General features: G+C 41.9%; 2 protein-coding genes across 5 annotated transcripts in view; one reads left to right on the top strand and one right to left on the bottom strand.

Moving 5' to 3' along the window:
• Positions 1 to 489: 489 nt before the first annotated feature.
• On the bottom strand, positions 490 to 10,802 carry LOC311206887 (RING finger protein 151-like). Of its 4 annotated transcripts, none has more exons than XM_084282661.1 (8): positions 10,772 to 10,802; positions 9,190 to 9,286; positions 7,476 to 7,594; positions 6,590 to 6,815; positions 5,406 to 5,545; positions 3,468 to 3,630; positions 1,985 to 2,105; positions 490 to 994 (listed from the first exon to the last, which is right to left on the bottom strand). In XM_084282661.1, the coding sequence occupies exons 4-8, from the start codon at positions 6,793 to 6,795 to the stop codon at positions 758 to 760; spliced, it is 867 nt and encodes a 288-aa protein (XP_084138787.1). In that variant the 5' UTR covers positions 6,796 to 6,815; positions 7,476 to 7,594; positions 9,190 to 9,286; positions 10,772 to 10,802; the 3' UTR covers positions 490 to 757. The 4 variants fall into 4 exon arrangements, with proteins under 4 accessions (XP_084138787.1, XP_084138788.1, XP_084138789.1 ...); XM_084282662.1 differs by lacking the exon at positions 10,772 to 10,802 and adding an exon at positions 10,449 to 10,546; XM_084282663.1 differs by lacking the exon at positions 10,772 to 10,802 and adding an exon at positions 9,574 to 9,643.
• Positions 10,803 to 10,954: 152 nt separating this feature from the next.
• RAD54B (RAD54 homolog B) overlaps positions 10,955 to 21,443 on the top strand; it is a 56,190-nt gene continuing 45,701 nt past the window's right edge. Inside the window, exons 1-3 of the mRNA XM_084283075.1 lie at positions 10,955 to 11,012; positions 13,786 to 13,939; positions 14,643 to 14,817. Of these exons, the coding sequence (XP_084139201.1) occupies positions 13,802 to 13,939; positions 14,643 to 14,817 (313 nt within the window). The 5' untranslated portion in view covers positions 10,955 to 11,012; positions 13,786 to 13,801. The remainder of the gene's footprint in view (positions 11,013 to 13,785; positions 13,940 to 14,642; positions 14,818 to 21,443) is intronic.

Below are 21,443 nucleotides of genomic sequence, written 5' to 3'. Positions count from 1 at the left end.
ACTTTCACATAGAAAAGCTCGAGTTATCAAATAAAATGCAAGAGCCCCTCCCCCAGCCTCCAAGTCGCACACAGATCTATGTAACAGGTTTTAGGTAACACGATTACCTTGATTCTGGTACATAGCCCTGCAGTCTGTAGCAGCCTGGGAAGGTAAGAGAAGCTCGGAAGTAAGTCAAGCTCACCTGAAGCTGTTACACAGCAGTAGATTTAGAATTTAAAGTGCTTTCTTTTCACCTCGGAGATGCACCTCCTACAGATGATACAAAGTCTATTAATTTCTGTTGCTGACTTTCCCCAAATTAAGTACATCCCAAATGTCATTACAGATAATCACATTTTTTCCCCATTTCAAGTATAAGCATAAACTGGACTGAAACGGACTCTAATGGACCAGAAAAGAAAAGAACTTTAAGTATCCTCAACTTTAAAAGATTCCAGTTTTCATGGTACAAAGCTGCCTGTAAATGACACACTGAAGAGACAGAAATCAAGTTTTCTTCCCTCTTTTTAGGAAAACGTGAGCTACAAACATCTGTGACGATTACCAGGTTTAATACCCAGTGTTCTGTAAGAGAAAACTCTCCTGTCTGTTTTTATGGCCCAAGAGGACAGAAAACTGTAATCCAGGCTTAAAAAAGAAAGCAAACAAATCAGAAACGATATGAAGTTCACCAATCATTCACGGAGAGTTAAAAAAAACCTGTCAGATGGTCACAGAAATTAGGGAAAAAAATGCTTCTTGAGCTTACTTCTGGTTAGATAACTGTCACTTCCCTGGGTTTCCTTTTTGCACTCTCTAGTCGTGTCAGTGGGCGGAAGGCTGTTGGCTTCCTGCTTCCCTCCGTGGTGCTTAACCGACAGTCCTTCTGCAGCCCCCTCAGCAGCTCCATTAACTCCCGCTTTTCCAGCTCTGCTTGCTCCAGCTCCTGGCGATGCTGCCTCTCCGCAGCCATCAGGGAACGGACATCTGACATCATCCGGGACATCTGACTCTGAAACACAAATACAAACTTTCTGCAACCAAACTCTTTCCTAGTGATGGTGTTAAGAAGTTGAATTGTTCATGCCTGTAAGCGTGGTGGGTTATAAAAAAAAAAAAAAGCAATGCTGGTTTTGATAGCAGAGGAAATGTAAGCAGTTTAAGACACAACCCAGCACTAACCTTATTAGATGGTCTTTTTTCAAAAATTCCAAACCAGTTTTCCTACAAGTGCAAAAATTTTCTCATAAACTACGTTAAACAGCGAGTGGATTTATCCAGTTGCTGTTTAAGTTTTCTATCTCAAGAGCCCTACCAAAGTAAGGGATTGGTTACATTCTGATATATTCTTCAAGGATTTAAAACTCAAATCCCTTAAAAAAGAAAAGCTTATTATCTGAAGCATCTCCCCTGCTTTGGGCCTTAATAATCATTATTTGATGATATAAGAAGAACTGGATGTGTGAAAAGATAACGTGGCTTTGCATGTTATTTAATTTACAGGGCAACTTTTCAACCTTTTGACCACGAATTGGCATAAAAAAAAAAAAAGTATAAATACCACTGTCTGCAGCAGGGCTCTGTGTCAGCGCAGCACTGGATTAAATCACTTTGAACAGCACCAAAAAAGGGGCTGGATATTTAATTACGTTTGATTTGTGATGTATGCCCTTTGTTTAGACACTGAAAACGGGTTTCAGAACAATCTGCTGACGTGTTACATGCACAAAGAACAATGCAGTCCTTGTACAGAGGTATCCAGGCCAGCTCCAAATGAATTTGAAGTAGATAAACTGCATGAAAGCAACACTCAGGCTGCTTCTCAGAGCTGATTAGCCCAGGCAAAGCACTATGCAAACATCTGTTTTGCTTCCCATCCTTGATTTAACTCCCATCTATCTGAGCCTCTGCATTTATAAAAGAAAAGGCTGCTACTGGGAGAGCAAAACGCTAGACTGCTGGGGGAAAAGGTGGGGAAAAGGAGGGAGGGAATCGGATTTACCTTGAGTTCTTCAATTTCATTCTGCAGAATGCTCTCTTTCTGGACCATGTGCCTCCTCTGTGAATCTAACCTTGACTCCATCTCATGCTTTGCCTCCTCCACTCTGCAGATCATTTCTGACCTGAAAAAGTATTTCTCCTTTTTACGTCTTGTTCACACAGAAAAATAAAAAATAAAATTCAAATTCCCCAAAGCCTTCTTGCAGGCAGATAGCCGGATCTGATTCCCATCACGCTCTAGAGGATGTCTCTCTGGAGGCACGATAGCATTATCTATAAATTTTTTTCCAGTGACACATTCTTGCTGCTTATCATGCCGTGTTTACTGTTATTCCTTTTTCCTGATGAAATGTCCTGGTGAAAAAAAAAAGTCTAGCATAAAAAAAAAAAAAGTGTATTTTGCTGAGAGGGCACCACACTGACCTTGGACAGCCTACACAGGGAAAAAATACATCATATTTCTGAAATAATTCTATGATCGTGTATTTATGACCTTAAATGATTTACTGCCTTTTACTTATAGTGTATGCTTGCTTGATATTACTAAGCACACGCAGTCAGGATAACGTGTGAATATTACTGGCTTGCTAAACATGGCAGTTTGTCACTTTTATGGTGGAGACTAAACGATGGCAATAAATGAGCATAACCTAATCGCTCACACAGACTCACAGCCAAAAACTAGCTGTTACTACAGTAACCTTGTTTGGGTCAGTAACCAGATATCTGAATTCCTCCCGCCTCCAGGCATTTAAAACAGATCTGAGCCAGATTTCACAACAACAGTCAAGAACACAAGACATGGTGGAAAGATAAAAGACAGGAAAGAATGTGGAAAACAAACACACAAAACCAAAAAACCCAGTTGGAACATCATGGAAAGGAAAAGCTACCGAAAAACACACACATATAAGAACACCCTTATATAAGCATATTTATCTTAAAGTATATAAGAGGAAATAAGAAAATGCTGGCAAGAGGATGCATAGTTACCAAATGGTAAGCATGATTTTTATCAAAATTGAAAATTAGACTCTGTGAGATTTAACCTACCAGTCCATACAAACCAAAATAATCAGAGATTTTTATATTCAGGAGGATTTGTAAATTTATAAACTAAATTATTAAATAATGTGACCTTGGGTCTGTATCAGGCCAATGGAAAAATAAAGTTTCTAACTTCAGCCCAGTTCTTGGTAGGTATTTTGTCATTTTCTATAGTCAGCTCGCTGTTGTGTTCAACTGCAATCAATGGTATTTTAGGATTTGTAATAACGTGGACAAAAAAATAACAGCAAAAGAAAATCAAAACAGTAAGAATTTAAAGTCTGCATGGACAAATGACAACACCCTGGCCCACCAATATCAACTCATGAACAGACTACGTAACACATACCAGAATCCCGTGCTAGTATTTGAAGTGCTTTACGCAGTGATTTTAGGCCCAGACTAATACAAACAGCAAAGAAACAGAAGATTTGTACCGAAGTAGCTCTAGCTCGGTTCTTAGCTCGGCTACGCAGTTATGCTGCGTGTCTTCTGCGCTGAGAATGGTGTAACCACAGCCGTTGGGGCACTCGCGGCTCCGATATTCACACACTGCCAGGTGAACATCAAGGTTGCGCCGCTCAACCTGAATGGTGCAGCCTGAACAGGGAACAAATGAGGTGAAGTCAACCACTTACACCACCAGCATTTAAATAATTAATGACATGACCACTTAAGTAAGCAAGCTGCGGTAAGTAACCTGAGGTAAGCAGCTGTGAATCTGTTAAGAAGTGAAAAAAGCAAGTTCTTTAGAATATGAAGTTCAGTACTTACAACACCACCACTGGAACTAATACAGATTCTCAAAAACTCTAAAACATTTATAAATTATTTGAAAATATTGATTAAGAAGTGATTTTTTATTTTTTTTTTTTGTAAAGTTTTCTGCCACTGGTCTGGCATTAAACCAGCTTCAGCAATGACAACACTGATGCCAAGCTAAGACACCAGCAGCTTGTAATGTTTGGAATTGAAGAAGAACGCAAATGTTTTTTTTCTTTTTTTTTTTTTTTCTTCAGTGTTTTTCATTTCTTTTCTCTTTAAACGTATCAAATTTTCAAAAAAAGGGTCCTAGAACAGGTAGTGTAGAACAGCAGGTGAGATTGTTTTCCTAGCCATTGGTTGGTCCTATGAATTACATACTAAGCCACAGAAAGCAAGAGCAATTATTTCTGAGCTTTTAGTATCTGTTGCAAAAATAGAAGCATTTTCACAGAAATGGCAGGATACAAACTTTGCAAATTGGTAGCGATTAAGAGCAGAAATAAATACTACATAGCTTTTTGCTACATTTAACACTAAATCTTGAAACTTGTGGTCTTAGCTTTGAATCTGAGAGGCACTGTGTGCTATAGTGTATGTTATAGCTCCTTTTATTTCATTTTGGGATAAAATTAGATACCGGAAAACTGAAACAACAGAGCAATGAAACTTGCCAACAAACCATAACAGAAAACTGCAAAAGAGAGCCTTGCAGAAGAGCTTTATTAATAAATGTATTGATTTGTAATTGAGGTAGTCAAAATACACTCTCGTGCTCTCTTGAGCAAGAATTGGAGAGCTCACTCCTTGAATGCCATGCAGCAGCCACAAGATGTTGCAACTCTGCCAGTAATCTGAAGCACCTGCAACAGTCACTGCTGAGAGAAGTTGTAACTTCCACAGGAGCAATGCTAGCAACTTAATCTTCTCGTAATTAATTACAGTGGCAGACTTAACTACGCCCTTAACATCATTAATTAGAAGTTAAGTTTTTCTAGGAGCGTGCAACATTGTGAATGGAGTAGGCTGGGAAAATTTAACAGTACGTTTCTTTTTCATGGTATGTTTCTTCCTCAGGAAGCTTGGGTCTGTTTTAAAGGCCTTAAGACCAACATATCAATTTAACAAATAAAAAATTAGTTTAAAATTCTCATTTCCAAGATAATTTTGTCAAATCCAGGAGACAGTGAGTGGCTGCACGTGCACCAGACAACTAGCTTCATAAATTGTGACCTATACATGTTTGACTTCTGCAGGTGCTATTGTATCGATGGATTTCAAAGTTAGTAATATTATAATATTGTATTTATTTTGCTTTCTGTGAATGTATGAATTTGTCTTTCCGTTTTGAGAGTTTGAGATGTCTAAATTACTCTCATTCATTTTGGTTAGCTCTTGGATAAGAATTTGTTGCTAATGATCATGATTGCCATAAATGGGTAATAAATTTCCTTTAAAAATACTTCTGCAAAGAGTAGATCATGCGAAAGTTTTAAATTTCTGTTTAGAAATGAATGGCCGCTGTTGCCATCCTGTTGACAGAAAGATGCTAAATACACGTTTTCTGAATATTTTTTTTTTTTATATAGGATTTGATTTTGAATGTTACTCACCAGCATTGGAGCAGGGTATCTGGCTGTATTCACACTCCCTTTCGTGCCGGTCGAGGGACTCTAGAGAACAAACCATTTCACAGCCATACTCTCTGTTTTTGCAATGCAGCTGAAGACGATTTAAATCATTTTTCATATATCTATGTACAAAAGAATAGCTGTTCTTAAATCTCTGATCATTATTGAAAAAATCTAATTTTCCAAATGGGGAAGAGAAACTAAAATTCAAATTTCTATTAGAAAAAAAATGTGAATAATCAATTTCCACATTTATTTTTAAGCATTCAGGTGACAACATTGCAAATAACAGGCTTAAAATAAACAACGGAATGTTAGTGGAAAACTCAGTCTCCACAATCAAATGTGCAAATATATAAAAGAAATAATTCAGAAATAAAGAATTCAACTGTGCCTTTTCATTAGTTCAGCAGATATCACCAAACACTTTGGCTAATCATTCATCATTTAAGTTTTAGCTTGCGTTTATAAACATGCCAAAGCAGACTGGCCACAGTGAGTACAGACTAAACAATGTATAAATTGAACTCTAGATTTGAACAATGTGGTGGTTTTTTGTTCGATGTGTAAGTTGAACAATGTATGAATTGAACTGTGTACGTTATATTTTAATTTTCAATGCAGTAAACTCTCATTAGTGACAGAAGTAATGGGAGTACTAATGGAGTTAATTTAATGCCTGCAGCTGAAGATTTTAAACATAACTGTTAATCTGAGCAAGATCAATTAGACAATACAAGAGTTAAACACCAAGCAGTGTCTACTGATGGAACTGGGAGTATTGATGACAGCAGGAAATACAAAAAAGTGAACTAATTGTAGGACTGAAAAGAAAAACATCAGATACACATTGCTCAGTTTGTTCTCAGGAACTGCATTGCCCACTTTTGTTACAAAGATATGGGAAAGTTTTGGCACTGTACTGTAGAAGATACTCAGGGTAATATCCAGGCACACATCTATCATCAGCACTCAAGATATAAGAAGGCAGAGAACAAAAGCGTTCTTTCCATTTTGAAACCTTCCTACCTCCAAAGTTAGTTATAATGAATACAAAATGCTTCCATGCGGGTCATCAGTTTCCAGAAAATGGGTGACAGCAAAGGACAAGAGTTGAAAACGCCGAAATTCATACAATCTTAACATACAGTGAGATCATTGTATACCTGTACAGAGGTCGTAGCACAGACACATCAATCGCTTGTCTGTCTTCAGGGCAGTTACTGTGATGAACGAGCCAGCCGTGGATGCAAGCAGTACAGAAAGCGTGTTCACAAGGAGCCTGCAGCGGATCCTCTAACACATCACGGCAGATGGAGCATAAGAGCCCTTCGTTAACGTAGCCAACAAACCGCTCGATGTCATAACCCATGCTTCCCACACGCTTCGAACCTATTAAAACAACAGAGAGAAATAAAGCAGCCTTCGTCCTCTTTGTTCTTTGTCTACGGCTAGATCCACAAAAGGCCTGGAAGCAAAATGTAGGAACACAGAGAATGCAGAGCTGAAATAGAACTGTACCGGTGACAATACAAGCCAGTAACTGGGGTAGCACCAGCCACTGGACTGTATTTATGAACTCCATACAACTTTATGCGTTGCTTTCATACTGGAGGGGAAAAAAAACAAACAACCTGAGATTCCCTACTCATTGTAGACTTCCACTCCAGAGGGAAGAGCATGAGATCTCCACATGCCTAGAGAAATACTTAATATTTGGGGAGGAGAAAAACGCCCAAACTTATGATAAAAAAAAAAAAAGCCAAAACTTATCCTCATGATAGCCCTGAAATCATGAGGAGCTTTCTTCTTCTCCTACAAGATCTATTTTACGAGAAAAATTAAGAGGCAATCTACCTTCATCAAAAAGATATGAGAAAAAGCCTATTAGAATTTGGCAAAAACTCAGAGTTCACTTAAAAGAAAATGGTTTAGATTTTGCCTTCCTCCTTAACATACAAAATCACTTCTGTAAACCCACTCAGGGTTTATAGGTTAACTAGTTACGAGACTTTTAAATAATACAAATAAACAAAAAAGAAAACGTCTTACCTTTTTAGATTTTACTTCTTATATACTTTTTTTTGTCCAAATACTTCAGAAACAGTTTTCCGATCTTTAACATATGCAGTGCTTCTTTCTTTCAGTTTCTCCTCACTGCTTTATTATGTCTGTAAGAAAAATTAGAAAGAAAAGGGCTCAGTTGTGTTCCCTAAGTTAGCAAGTCCTATGCCTAAGCAGCCAGCTGATGAATGGAAAGCTGCCCTAACAGCATTAAAACATTAAAACAAAGCTTTAAAAAGTACGGCACTGTAAAACCTACAATTCAACACAAGAGATCTGACTAGACTAGGGAAAAAAATAAATCATCAGTCTCTCTTTGACAACAGAACTCAGTATTAGTGAAAAGTAGCAACTGAAATTTGTTAAACTGTTATTCCTTAAAATGATGTAGGTTTCTTACCTAACCTGGTTTTATCCAGGCATGCTACACAGTTTGTTCTTAAAATCACCACAGTCAAGTTCATAGCATTGACAAATAGCATAACTCAGGTTGCACGCTTAAAAAATTAGAAAGGAATTCATCACTTAAATCCCCTAGGACGATATTCAGTAATTGCAATATGATATTCAACAATAATCTGTGCTAGCTGGTCAGAGATCTGATTTATTTGTCTAGGGTGCTCTCAGTCTGAATTAGACCTGGTTAAGACCAGTAAGGATCTCTAATGACTACAGTAATATTGATAATGATTAAAGAAATATTTTGCTCTAGAGGGAAAAAAAATAACTTGGTGGTTCCTCTTCATTAATGCAATATAAATCTGGAATTGGGAAGATCTTAAATATTTGAGTAACAAAGCGTGTTTTTACTGAACGTGAGAGATGCTTGTGTTAACAGGGTGACTGCTAAGATTAAAGTTAATAAAACCTGCAATGGGAGCATGCATAACACAGGCCAGCACGTACACTGCCCAAACAAAACACGTCATCTGCTATGGTTTCAGTGCTGTGTTTCGTTCCTACTAACCACAGCAGCACGTGGCACGCTCCAGGCTCCTGACAAGGTCCCAGGCAGATTTCGCAGTCAGCATTTAGCCGCCTGTGGATCTTAGCTTGGTGGATCCCAGAGGATTCAGCTTGCAGAAAGCTTTTACAGAGCCATAATATACATCAGCGGAACTCTATTTCTGCTGCTCCAGGGTTTTTTTTTCCATGGGAATTGCGGACGCTGTCAGCTACAGCTTGCACACACTCTGTTGATCCCTGAACACTGAATCTTCGAGGCGCTGTTTAGCTTATTTCAGCAAGTTTCAGGAGTATCAGCATGCAGGAAAGAGCGTTTTTATTGAGCGGGAGACCAAAACTTCCTTCGTGCTTGACAGAAAAACGAGTGTGACAAATGTGTCTGAGGTAAACACTGCAATCAGTCGGTATGTTTTAAGGACTGATGCTGGAGCAGCAACATCCCTACAAAACACCGCAATCTTTGCTGCTTGTACGATGGGTCATGGCACATTTTTAGTCTCAGAATACAGGCAGCTTTCCCTTCAAGAGATGTACTTAGTCAAGAAATAAGTGGAGGGAGAAGATCAGCTAGCTGCCATACACTCTAGCAGTACAGATCACTTTGCTCGGTGCTTTCACCGCAGAACTGCATCATTTTCAATTTCTTCTCCCTCCCTGTAATTTCTCCTTTCTTGACTTTGAAACTACACCAGGTGTCACTGCCTTCCCGCACTCCACTAACAGCTCCAAACCTTACTTTCCTTCCGGCTTCTCTGGTCCACAGCTCTGCCCATCACCTGGCCATTACCAGCAACGCTGTCCCTGAGGAAACCTGCAATTTGCAGGTGCCAAACCTGGAAGGCAAGAAACCAGAAGCTATCACATGCTGTTCGCTTTTCCGTTGCTTAAATTATTTTTTTCTAATTCCCCACGACGTGCAATGATCTCCCCCAGCGTTGTGGCTTACCCCAGCAGACAGCTACGCACCACGCAGCTGCTTGCTCACCCCACAGCAGGACAGGGAAGAGGATCAGAAGGGTAAGAGTGAGACAATTTGGGGGTTTAGATAAAGACAATTTAAAAACACAAAGAAAAACAAACCCAAGGAAAACAAGCAATATAAAACGGAACTGCTCATCACCAGCAAACTGATCCCCAGCCAGCCTCTGAGCAACAGCAGCCCTGGCAAACTTCCCCCTGGCTTTCTTGCTGAGCACAGCCTCACACAGCACGGGATATCCCTCTGGTCCCTTTGGGCCAGCTGGCCGGGCTGTGTCCCCTCCCAGCTCCCTGCTGGCAGGGCAGCATGGAAACAAAGAGATTTTGACTCTGTGTCAATGCTGCTCAGCACCAGCTAAAACATCAACGTGTTATCGACGTGTTTTCATCACAAATCCGACACATAACACCATGCCAGCTATCTCAAAGAGAATTAACTCCATCCCAGCCACAATCAGCAGACATTAAATCCTTTTTCAGTAGCTGTCACCCCAGACTGCCAGGCAGAGGCACGCTTGAAGGCAGCCCTGAGCCATGTTCTGCTCTGCCTTCAGAGGGTTTTTGGGTGGGTGTAAAAATAGGGAAAATACAGGTGGTAGGCAGGTCCCAGCAATGTAAAGGAACAGCTTGCCAAACACCCAGCACAGCAAAGCCATTCTGTTGTAAAAGCAGGACTGTGATATGTTAGTGACCTGCATTTTTTTTCTTCTAGGGTAGTTTCTGTATTTTTTAAAAAGTGTTTATGTGACAAGACAAAGGCTGTCAGAATCACGATGGCACTAAAGACGTGCGTCACTAAGACACATCTCCAGAAACCTTTTGTGGGTGGAAGAACAAGCAATTCGTGCTGAGCCCAGCCCTGGGGTGCCATTAACGTGCGACTGCTTCAGCTCCGACTCTCCCAAAGACAACACAACAAAGGCAACACAGAAGTGACATTTGGGGTGCCTTATGGCAGTGCCACAGCCCCTGTAAGCCACTTTAAAACACCACTGATGCCCGAAGAAGCGGACTAACCCCTTCAAGTGCCCCAACACACGCTATTTCTACAGCCACTTGGGGCACAGCGGGGAACCAGCTGCTTTTAGGAGCGAATTGCCTCAGGTCCTCCAAGTTCTCCCCTCCACACGGTTCCCACAGCAGCCTGGGCCGAGCTCCCCCTCCCACAGCCCTCCCCACAGCCCTGCCCTGCCCGCAGAGCCACGAGGGACACCAGGGCACTTCACGGAGCCCTGAGGAGCCACCAAAGCCGCTTTTCGGGGCGGAGCGGGGCTGATTTCTGCCATAAATCCCCACTCACACCCCTGACGGAGCCCTGAGGGCGCTCCGCCAGCACCCACCTGCCGCCGCCGCTCGCCTCACGGCCCCGCCCGCCGCAAACGGCCCTTTTGCGGCAGCGCCGCTTGACGGCAGCGCGTCGCCCTTCCCGCCCCCAGCGCGGCCCGGCCGCCATCTTGAGTGTGGCGCTGGGCGGCTCCCTACCCCCCGAGCCATGCGCGCTGGCTGAGGCAAGGTGCCCGGCGCATGCGCAGCGCGGCCGGCGGGGGACGGCGGCGGGCGAATTGAGCGGCCGGGCCTGAGGTAGGGCAGGGGCGGCGGGCGGGGAGCAGGGAGCGGGGGCTGCTCGGGCGGCTCCGGCCCTCACGGGGCTCGGGGGGTCTCCTGCGAGCCTCCTGTGGGAGGCAGCTTCCTTAATTAGCTGTTTTAGTTACGCTAAATGTTAAATACCCGCGCGGCGTGGGTAGCTAGCAGCGATCGTGGTGCTTTTTGTATCCAAATCCTTGCTCGATTCGAGTCCCCCTCAGGTTAATCCCGACATCCGAGGGGACAGCTCTCTGCCTGCAGGAACAAAACAAAAAATATTCCCGTGTTACAGCTTCCTGACCGCGTCCAGAAAGCGTCCAGCCTGCCCAGGTGTGCCAGCAGCCTCCAGCGTTGGGGGGAGCAGCCCCCGGGCTGGTGCTAACGTGGCTGCCAGCCCTGTGGCGGGGCGCTGGGCTGAGCCTGCACCGTTTTGAAGTACTTTTTGTGCGTGTGTTTCCTTTTCATGCAGATGTGCAGAGAGAAACACGCCACGGAGTACGTTGCTTGCAAAAACAGGTGCAGCTGGGAGGTGTTTTAGGCTGTGGTTTCACGGTACGCTTGTTGTGGTCTGGTTGGGTCACTGCTAAGTGCAGCGCTGTTATCGTCGCCTCCAGCAGCTTCCCCAGAACCAAACCCAATGTGTTGCAAGGACGGGAAGACCCCAGTTCTTGGTGACTCTCTCCTTACGAAGGGCACATTTGGTTGTTGGTCAAATTAGCTGGCATCTGGAGCTATTCCTCGACCTGGCTATGCCTGCATCAACCCTATAAAAAGACCGAGTCTCACCGTCACCCGCAGGGCTGGGTAGAGAAGGCCCATTTCTTGACCACGCTCCTGTTATCATGACAGAGCCACTCCCATATCCCGTGAGGGTTATGGTAACGGTGCTGTTCAGCAGGCCAAATTTGTGTGAGCTGCCACAACTCTTGACAGAGACCTCTTTTTCCCTCGTATTTTTAACAGCACAGCCACCGTGGGAGTAATAGCAGTTAGAGGAGGCTGCTTTGCCATCAAGGTTTACATCTAGAAACAGCATCCTATATGTGCAAATCATGCAAATGTGTGCAGATGTAACCGAGACAGCAGTACTGTCAGCAGCGTAGATAGTGTCTGCATGCCTGCAATGTGTTTTAATAGTGCTCTGTTACTAGCTCTGCGCTGACCTGGGAAAGAAAGGCTGTTGTGCCCCGGTAGGCCACTGGAGTGCAGAATAGTGTAAAAAAAAAAAAAAATAAGTACAGTAATACACAGTGCTTCTTGGAACAGGATGCAAATAATACTTTCAGGATGGTGGAGGTGATTGTATCTGCAATTGGTGAAAGCATGTTCATAAATTGCTGGGCCATGCTTATCTTTGTCATTTGAGCTGCTGGGTTTCTTTATTGGATTTTGTTTCTTGTTTGAAGTATTAAGATTGTAGCTTTTTTATTTGAATGGTTGCAGGTATACTTTGCCATGTTAATTTTAGTGTATACTTGGTTTTGTTCTGAGGTTGGTTGGGAGGATAACAGTCTTCTGTTTCAATGGAAAACACCGAGTACATTCCTTCCACTGTTCAAGTGCACGTAGTTGAGAGTGATAATCTCAGCTGTAACTTTGAGGTCATTCTTTGCTGAATTCCAAACTTCTCTTAGATATTGGAATGACTGATATCCAAATCTAATTGTAGATTTTGATTAGACATCAGGAAGAAATTCTTCACTCAGAGGGTGGTAAGGCCTGGCACAGGCTGCCCAGAGAAGCTGTGGATGCCCCATCCCTGGAGGTGCTCAAGGCCAGGCTGGATGGGGCTTTGGGCAACCTGGGCTGGTGGGAGGTGTCCCTGCCCATGGCAGGGGGGTGGAATTAGATGATCTTTAAGGTCCCTTCCAACCCAAACCATTCTGTCATTCTACAGCTGATGTATTCATACTGCACCTTCCAGTTGCACCTGCAAGTGTTCAGTTTTACTACAAATGAGACTGATTCTCAAATCAGGCACTTGGACAAATCTCTACTGCCAGAAAGTTTGGGTTAAATGACTTTCCTTAGACCACAAAGGAACACAAGAAAAAATGCAAGCAACATCCAGTTCTCAAAGGCACTAATTTTCTAAACATGAAAGAAAGTACACTTTGGCATTGCATGCTTGGTCTCCTTCACCACCCATCTTTTGCCTTTTGCATCAGAGCAGCTCAGAGGCCTTGTATGTAGCAGCCTCTTTTTGCCGCAGAGCAGTCTGATTTTCAGTTAAAGTCCTTTTCAGTTCAAACCATTCTGTGATTCTATATAATTGACTGTCTGATGCAAAACGTTACTTCCAGAAATGATATATAACTTCACCATTCCTTGTTCATTGTTTACTAATATTTTTTTTTTTCAAAATTAAGCTTTAAGTTTTTAGAATAGTTAGTTCTGTTACCTTAGTTGTTGATAAGGAAGATGATATGGCAGTTTGATAAGAAACCCTATACCGTTCATCTCCAGAGCGTTTCTTGCTCTTGAGAACTGCATTTCTGGCTTTTCAAATGAAAAAGGAAAGGTTCAACTGCAGAAATTGCTGTAGTTTATCTTTCTTAGTGCTTAAACAAGGCATTACAATTAGATTTCTTTTTCATATGTTGTGTTACGTTTAAGAATTAAAATTGTTATTTGAAAATCTTTTACGCTATGCAAGCTTTTGTTTGTTTGTTGTTGTTTTTGAAGTATGTTTATATTGTCCCCTATGGATCTATTTATATATTTAAGCTTGTTCTGACTGCAGTTGTCTTATCTGCTTCATTTTTTCCAGGGCAGTGCAACCAAATATGAGGCGATCGGCAGCTCCAAGTCAAGTGCTAGGAAATGTATCCAAAAAGCCGAAGTTTATACCACCAGGAAAAAGTAATGCGCTCTGTCCCAAGACTGAAACTAAGGAGGTGGACCAGGACATGAAATTAAAGGAGGTAAAACTGAACAATGCACTAAAAATTATATCTATTTGAACACCATTGTTACTAAAAGGTAGCATTGAGCTCACCACAGACAATTCCAGCTTAGACAATCAATCTGTTTCAAACAGACATTGGTACCTTTGCTCTTACAAGATTTGATCTTGATAGGTTTCTCTTACTCTGAAATGCATACAGAAAAATGTCTTTAGAATAAAAGTAATAAGTATTAATAATATAGGTAATAAAGGTAATTAGTATTGAGCCCAAATACAGTTCTCAATGCAGATGAGGCACGTTGGCCTGGACTCTGAATTCAGATGTTTGGAATGCTGTGACAAAAGCAGTTTCAGAAAACACGATACTTATTCATGAAATGCCACTGAAATTGCAGTTTTGCTAAAAGAAACTTCCTCTGAAACCTTCAGTATTGACCAAAAAGAATGCAACAGTTTTTATTAATTTTATCTGTAGAAGACTTTTATTAAATCATGTCATAAGCCACTTGCACAACCAGTGTTTGGTATTGTGTTCCTGCACTTACTGTTCTGAACACCGGGATGTGTATATTTGTGTAATATTGTATATATTTACGTAGACAGTTTGATAATGAGGATCACATGTCTATTAAGATCCCTTCTGGTTGCTTTTTTAAAAAAAAAATTCTCTTCAACTGCTCGAAGGTAATGCTATCCTGATCTTGTTTCTCTTTTTGCAGATAAATGAGCAACAGGGAAGTGATTCAGGGCTTTCTAAAATACACAGCCAGAATCAAACTGTAAATTTTACACAGCCTGTGGAGCCAACTGCAAAAGTAAAGACAACAACAGCGTGGAACAGCGGCAGTAAGTGCAGCAGGTTGGAAATGAAAATGCTGAGAACACCCAAAGCCGGTAAGATGCTCGTTCTTTCTTACTGCTGTGTAACGTGAGAGAATTTAAAAGCTTACGAGTGATGTGCTACTTCCTAAGCTTTTATGAAATACTAACGTGTTGTGCAATGGGACCATTATTTGGTGCTCTACTTGGTAGAGTGTGACAAGAACAAACATCAAGTGAGTCTCTTAAATGGAAAACAAACTCAAAAAGTTGACATTTTAAGAGGCAGTTGGTAGTGCCGCTCTTCAGGTGTGTGTCCTCGAGAAGAGTATTTATCATCAACTTGCTGTTACCCAGGGTAACATCACAAAGAGAGGTGGGATTCCCTAAATAATAGAGAAGTGTTGTAATTTGGATACGTTGTTGGCCTCATGCAGAGAATGCTAACCATGCTGAGGGAATTCTCTTTTCTGAGAGTTTCTTCAATGCAAGATCTGAGCAGTTTTCTTCGGTGTACCTGGTGGGTATTGAGGCTCAAGCGTGGGTTGTTAACCCCGTGTAACCAGAGCAGGACTGGCTCTGCTCTCTCACGTGTGCCATTCATTATTTTTTTACCCTGATAATGAGTATTACTCAGAAAAGCTAATTAGTAAGCATTGCAAAGGTAGTGAAGCGCCTGAAAGGTAGCAAACGGACTTTGATGGACCTGAATGACTCCGTGGGGTTGAGTGTCTTCATTTTCTACTCTTCGTGTGTAGAGGCCCTCTGGTCTCTACAGTATCTGGCCCAGATTCACGGCTGCTCCAAAACCTGGCTCCAAAACCCCTTTTCCTATTTCCCAGTTAGTCCAGCTCGATGTTTGCTGGTGATCACCCACTGACAGCCACAACCAGGCAGTATGCCCGGCTCTCCAGTTGTTATTTTTTGTTGTTTTTTTCCTCTAAGAATTGCAGTATAAGTCTTGTGCAATCCCCAGCGCTCTTTCTAGCATCCTCTAAGTTCCACACCCAGGCAGGGAACAACCCCCTTCACTCCATCAGGTGCTCTCAAGATCCTTTCCTATTCACTCTTCTTGTTGGCTTTCACCCTCAGAAAATGGGGTTGGATGGGCCCCTGGGGCAGGGGACCGATTCCATCAGGTGCTCTCTTTGGCAGATGTAATGTGGGACAATTCAGTCATCTTTTAAGCCTGATTTTATGGGGTTTGTGTTTATCTGCAGCGTGCTGTAACTCCCAGTTCTTCCCGTGATGCCCATACTTGCAGAGACCTTTCGGTGTGTGTGGGACAAGCTGTTTGAGCGGTCCTGCTTCCCTGTCCATACATCTGCGCAAATTTGTGCCTGCTGGTTCTCTCTGGCAGTGCATTTGAAAGATAACTGGTGGAATTTTTCCCCAGAATAACCTTCCTGTGGCCTGCAGGGGAAACTGGCAGTCTTCCCAGCAACAAAAAAGTTGTGAAATGGAAAAGATACTAAATGTTTTCTGGTATCATGTGTCCCACGTGCAATTGGTGTGGGTTTTCTGTGGTGATTTTAGGGAAAATAAGTCGTGTGATGGGTGACCTGTTTCTGTTGATGTTGCACTCCTCGCTGAGTGACCGACCAAATCATTTTGTGCCCAAGCCTTCCTGTGTCTGTAGCACGGGGCTAACCCTGCAGCTCCTTGTAAAGCTCTGATAAAACCTGGTATAAAGCAAGGATTTTAAAAGTAGTGTGAATTAACTTGGTTTGTCAAAGCAATTCAAAACTCAAAAGCAATGGGAACCAGTTGTGAAAATCGGTCACTATTGATTTATTTCTTTATTTATTAATGTCCTAACGGAATTATATCTGACTGTCGGTCTCTTCAACCAAAAAAGACTTCCCTATTAAAGGGGCGTCAAGACAATTTCAAGATTTACGGTCTGTGTGCATGCATTATTTTGGTTCACTGTCTCAGTACCATTTAATGCGCATGATAAGCTGTTTGCTAACTCCATATCGTGCTGAAAGCTGCTGTGCTTGGGTTGCCAGTGCAGCAGTGGAATGTGTAAATAAATACCCCGGCTTCCACTGACGTTCTTAGGGAACACCTGTGGGCAGTCGGACAACTGCACTGCTCGTTGAGCTTTATCTTTCTGAAACCCAGCCCCGAGAATGCTGCGCATGCTTTCAGTAAAACTTGCTCTCTGACACACGGTGTCCTTTTTTCTGGGTGTAGACAAGGAAGGATTTGATCAGCTACCATCAATCTAAAAATTACAGCATGTCTAGCTTAAAAAAAATACTTGCTTTTCTAGCCTTCTTCTCAAAATAGGCTTTGTTTCCTAAAATTTCACTAATAAAAGTAAAATGAAAAGGACCCTGAAATTCTGCAAGATGAGATAAAAACCTCTAAAGAGGTTTTAGTAAGATTGTAGCAACTGTTGTAGGGTGAAACCTAGAGATGTGGTGTAGTTTTAAGAGAGCTGTGGTGGTGGTGCCAGGGTTTGGGCTCAAAGCTGTTTCAGATGCAAGGTTGCGACGTTCAACAAGCAGATTACTAACCGTGGTTATGATGAGCTCTGAATACTGGAAAATGATGCTTCTTCATAAATACATATCTTTGTGGGAAAATAAACTTTATTACTGCTTTAGGAATCAGCCCGGGTTCTTTTGTTTGTTTGTTTCCAGAGGTAAGCAGTGTGGCAATCACTTTGGTCCCTTTTTTCATATTCAGAACTTAATATTCGTCGCCACTGCCAACAGGTGTGCTGTGGGGAGGTCACTTACTTTTCTCATACGCCTCTACTGGATAAGTCTGTGTGTCTTTAGAAGCGAAAGTTACTTTACCATCCCAGAAATATTGAACAGAAATTGAAATTTATGTGTCTGGACTATTATTTCAGTTCTTAAAACTCCTCGTTTTCTACTTGTCCTCATTCCATTTTGAGGTCCTGTAACCAAGTACAAAACAAACACAAATAATTTGAAGAATCCCCAGACAGGCAAATCTCTGACCAATATCTCCTCGGTGTCTTAGTGCTCTGTCTGGATTATGTTGTTGGATTTATGCTCTGCAAGGTGATGAATTCAGATATGGTGCTAGTAAGAGGGATTGGCCAGGACTGGGGTTCTCACCTGCACTACCTTCTTCAACTTAACATTTTATAGGTAAAAATATACGTAACAAATTTAATTTATGCTTATTATCTGGGTTCACAGTTTACTTTCTGTTGGCGTTTTTAACCTAGGAGAACCTTGACTTGTTTCTCCTCTGGCTTTGCTACATCACACGAGGAGACAAACAGCTCTTGTCCCTTGTCTTTCATCCATCATTACCATCTCTTAATGCTTCTTCTAAGGGAAACTTTGTCAGAAGCCAAACTCGGAGATTACCTTTGAACTAGCAGTGCAGACAGATTGTAACTGTATTTCAGAACAGGATTAAAGTGTTCGCCCGATGATGACAGAGTGTTTTTCATGCTTATGATGTTAACCGTAGTTATTATTTGCATGGAGTTGTGAATACATTTTCCAACCGCCCTGGGATGCTAATGTTTGCTGAGTTTGTTGGCCTGTAAAGTTTAACGTCTTTCCTCAGTTAAGGCATTTTTATTTTCATAATGGGATTGTTTGGCTCCTTCAGCTGTCTCGAGCGTTGTTACAGGTTAGCCTGGTTTCTTCTCACTTGATATGAATACAAAACTCTCTTAATTAATACGAATGCTATATGAGAAAATTTACTTTTCAGTAAATCATGACAGCACCACTCAATTGCCTATCACTGTTAATCAGAGGATTTAAAAAATGCTATTTGGAGGTTTTTTTCATACTGTGCAATTTCAGCCTATTTCCAGTTGCTAGATAACACAACCAAAGACATTCAGACCTGACGTCTTATAAGGAAGCATACCATTGCTAGAGTTACTGAAGTATCTTTGCAAGTATTAATTGTAATTTCTATTATTTCATTCCTTTCCATTACTGCCCTTTACAAATTGAGCTGGAAAAGATATTCCTGTTGAGTATTTTTACTGTGTGCCTGTATTAGTGGTGCAGCTGCAGTTCAGTGGGCCCCTTGCATGTTTTCATAAACAGTTGGTAAAGCAGTTAACTCTTTGGGTAAAAGATACTGGGTAGCCACGTGTAGCTCCTAATAACAGCTAAGTGTGCCTTAGAAAATTAGGCTGATGTTTGAGTAAATATATTGGAAAGAAATCGTCTGTGTCTCTGATCTGACACCGTTCAGAGATGGTTTTTGTGATGTTCGTTTGCTAAACGAACCAGAAGCGTTCATTTATCCATCAGCCCCGGTAGGTAGAGCTGCAGATTGTCACCTCCTGGCCAAGCACCCTGCTGGCCAGCAATCGCTGTGCTGCTGGCATTGCTCTTGTTCTCATGACCCTTCAATCTTTTTTTTTTTTTCCCCCTCACTCTTCCTATAGATTCCTCACCTGCTTTATGGTAGAGGCCAGACCAGAACCCCGTCCTTAAGGGTTTCTATTCCTGTGCTCAGAAGCACCAAAAGCAGCAGCCGTGACTTCCCTGCCTCTCCTGTTTGAAGGTCTGCAGTGGAGAAATCATTCCTGAACTGCAGCAGCAACCCCTTAACTCCAAGTCCTGGGCTGGGTAGCCACCTGCGATGCTCTATAATGGGCTGCTGTAAAACAAACCCAGCCTTGCTCAGGCGATATTTCCACGGTTAGTCCCACACAACCTATAATTTGATATGAACATGTCTAGCTGTCCTGTGAATAACCAGGCTTGAGGTAATGATAGATGACATAACCAGGATATTCACACGTTTGAGAAAAGGGCAGTGAAATGGCAGCGAAATAAACTTTTCCTGTGTCCTACTTAGATGTGCTCTGATATGTGCATTTGGACTCACAGAGATAACGAAGGAGAGGGGAAGGAAACTGGAAATCAGAAGGGTGCTGCATGGTCAGAAAAGGAAACGCACGTCAGAGTTGTTTTAGATGGAAAGAACCCAATGCTTCCCAAAAAGTTGGAGGGGTTAATGTGGAAGCTTTTCAGTAGAAGCTTGCCTAGTAAACCGAGTGGTGTTTGCTTCTTTGCAATGAAACAACACAAACTGCTGGTTTCGTTACATTTCAATAACAAAAGGTATACTCACTACTGAATAGAGCTATGCTGCACGTAAAGATAATAATCTTTTATGCTTTATTCCTTTGTTTTTATCATAAATTATTGAAAAATTACAATTTGTAAGCAAGAAAAAAAAAAGACTTACATGCTCTTTTTAGTGTGGACACAGAGATCTAGCGTTGAAACTGCAGATATAAAGGAAACTCCCTTTTTTCCAGGGTGGGAGTGGGCCTGGAAAATGAACTGATTAAGCCAATATATTTATTATTATTTAACTCCTTGGCAATTGCATGCAAATATGTGATATATAGTCTGCAATATGTAGGATATGAAATCACCTAACACTGTAATTTTGAAATAAGGAACTTAGGAGATGCTTTGTGTAGAGACTATTTTTTAACAATTTAGGTTTAGCAGTAAAGGTAGTTCCAGTTTCTTCATTCATTCTGGGGGAAACCGTCCATATAATTTCCTTCTTAATTTCTCCTTCACTATCAGAATTTATTATCAGGCCGTGAGTAAGGAGTGAAGATGGACAAAAGAGGAAATTCAGTGCCATTCTAAATTTCTCAGATATTTTCCGCTCCCACCCTTCAGAAAGCCCCGTCGTGGGGGTGGGATGTGGGTTTGCTCCCCCCCAGCACCCTCCTGTCTCCAACAGATACAAAGCTGGATTTCAGGGAAGATGGGAGAGAATGTAACCAGGTAAAGGATGAGAAATGCCTTATTTAAGTGAAGTGGAAGGGTTTTTTTTGAGCTATAATGAGCACTGTTACAGACTTGGCCCGGATCCCTTCAAAGATAGTCGCCAAATTTTTCTGTAGCTCTGCCCATTGTTTGGATCCCCTTTGTTGCCATGCCAGCATAACTCGAGTTCAGCCCCAGCTTCTGGCTTCGGGCCTTAGGCTTCCCCCCCAGCAGAAGCTTTGTCACAAGACGACGTTCCTAAAACCAACGGGATAGCGGTAAGCCAGTTTGTTATCTCAGGGCCCTCAAAATAGCTGCTCTGAGCACACCAGAAGAATGGAGAAAGCTGCTCCTGTGTCAAATGCATGGAGTAGTGGGTAGGGAAGTGTTTTGAGGTTACTATTAAAGACTAATCTCCAAAAGATGGGAGAATTGCAGAAACTTGGCTTTTCTCACATCCTTTTTTTTTTTTTTTCTAGAGGCTATCTTGCTAATGGGGATTTAAGAACACAAATATCCTAAGAAAACCATACTTTGAAACCTTCCTGTATTTCGTGGCTGCTTCTGGTCAGTTGTCAAAAAGCTTATTGAAAACCAGGATCAGAGAAGGTGCAAGAGTGTCTTAGGAACCGGAGGCACTCCTGAGTTTGTAAAGAACGATGCTGCTCCCTTTTCTTAACATACAAAGCGAAGAGCTTATTTGTGGCGCTACGGGCACTTAGTAGGATAATTCGGAGCCCTGTAGCTTTAAGCCAAACTTGTTTGAAGGATGATTGCAGATCTGAATGTGTGGGCTGGAATGTCAGATTGAGATGAAGATAAATCCTTTAAAATTTGGCATGGAGAAGGCCGGCGTAATTACCTAATCTGAATATTTCCCATTTCAGTGGGCTAGATGTTGAGACAACACTTAGCATCAGCAGAGGGGACGGATGCATAATTAGC

Source organism: Netta rufina, assembly GCF_964035555.1.
Source record: "Netta rufina genome assembly, chromosome: 2".
NCBI lineage: Eukaryota > Metazoa > Chordata > Aves > Anseriformes > Anatidae > Netta > Netta rufina.
This window is presented reverse-complemented; position numbering and strand designations above follow the sequence as displayed.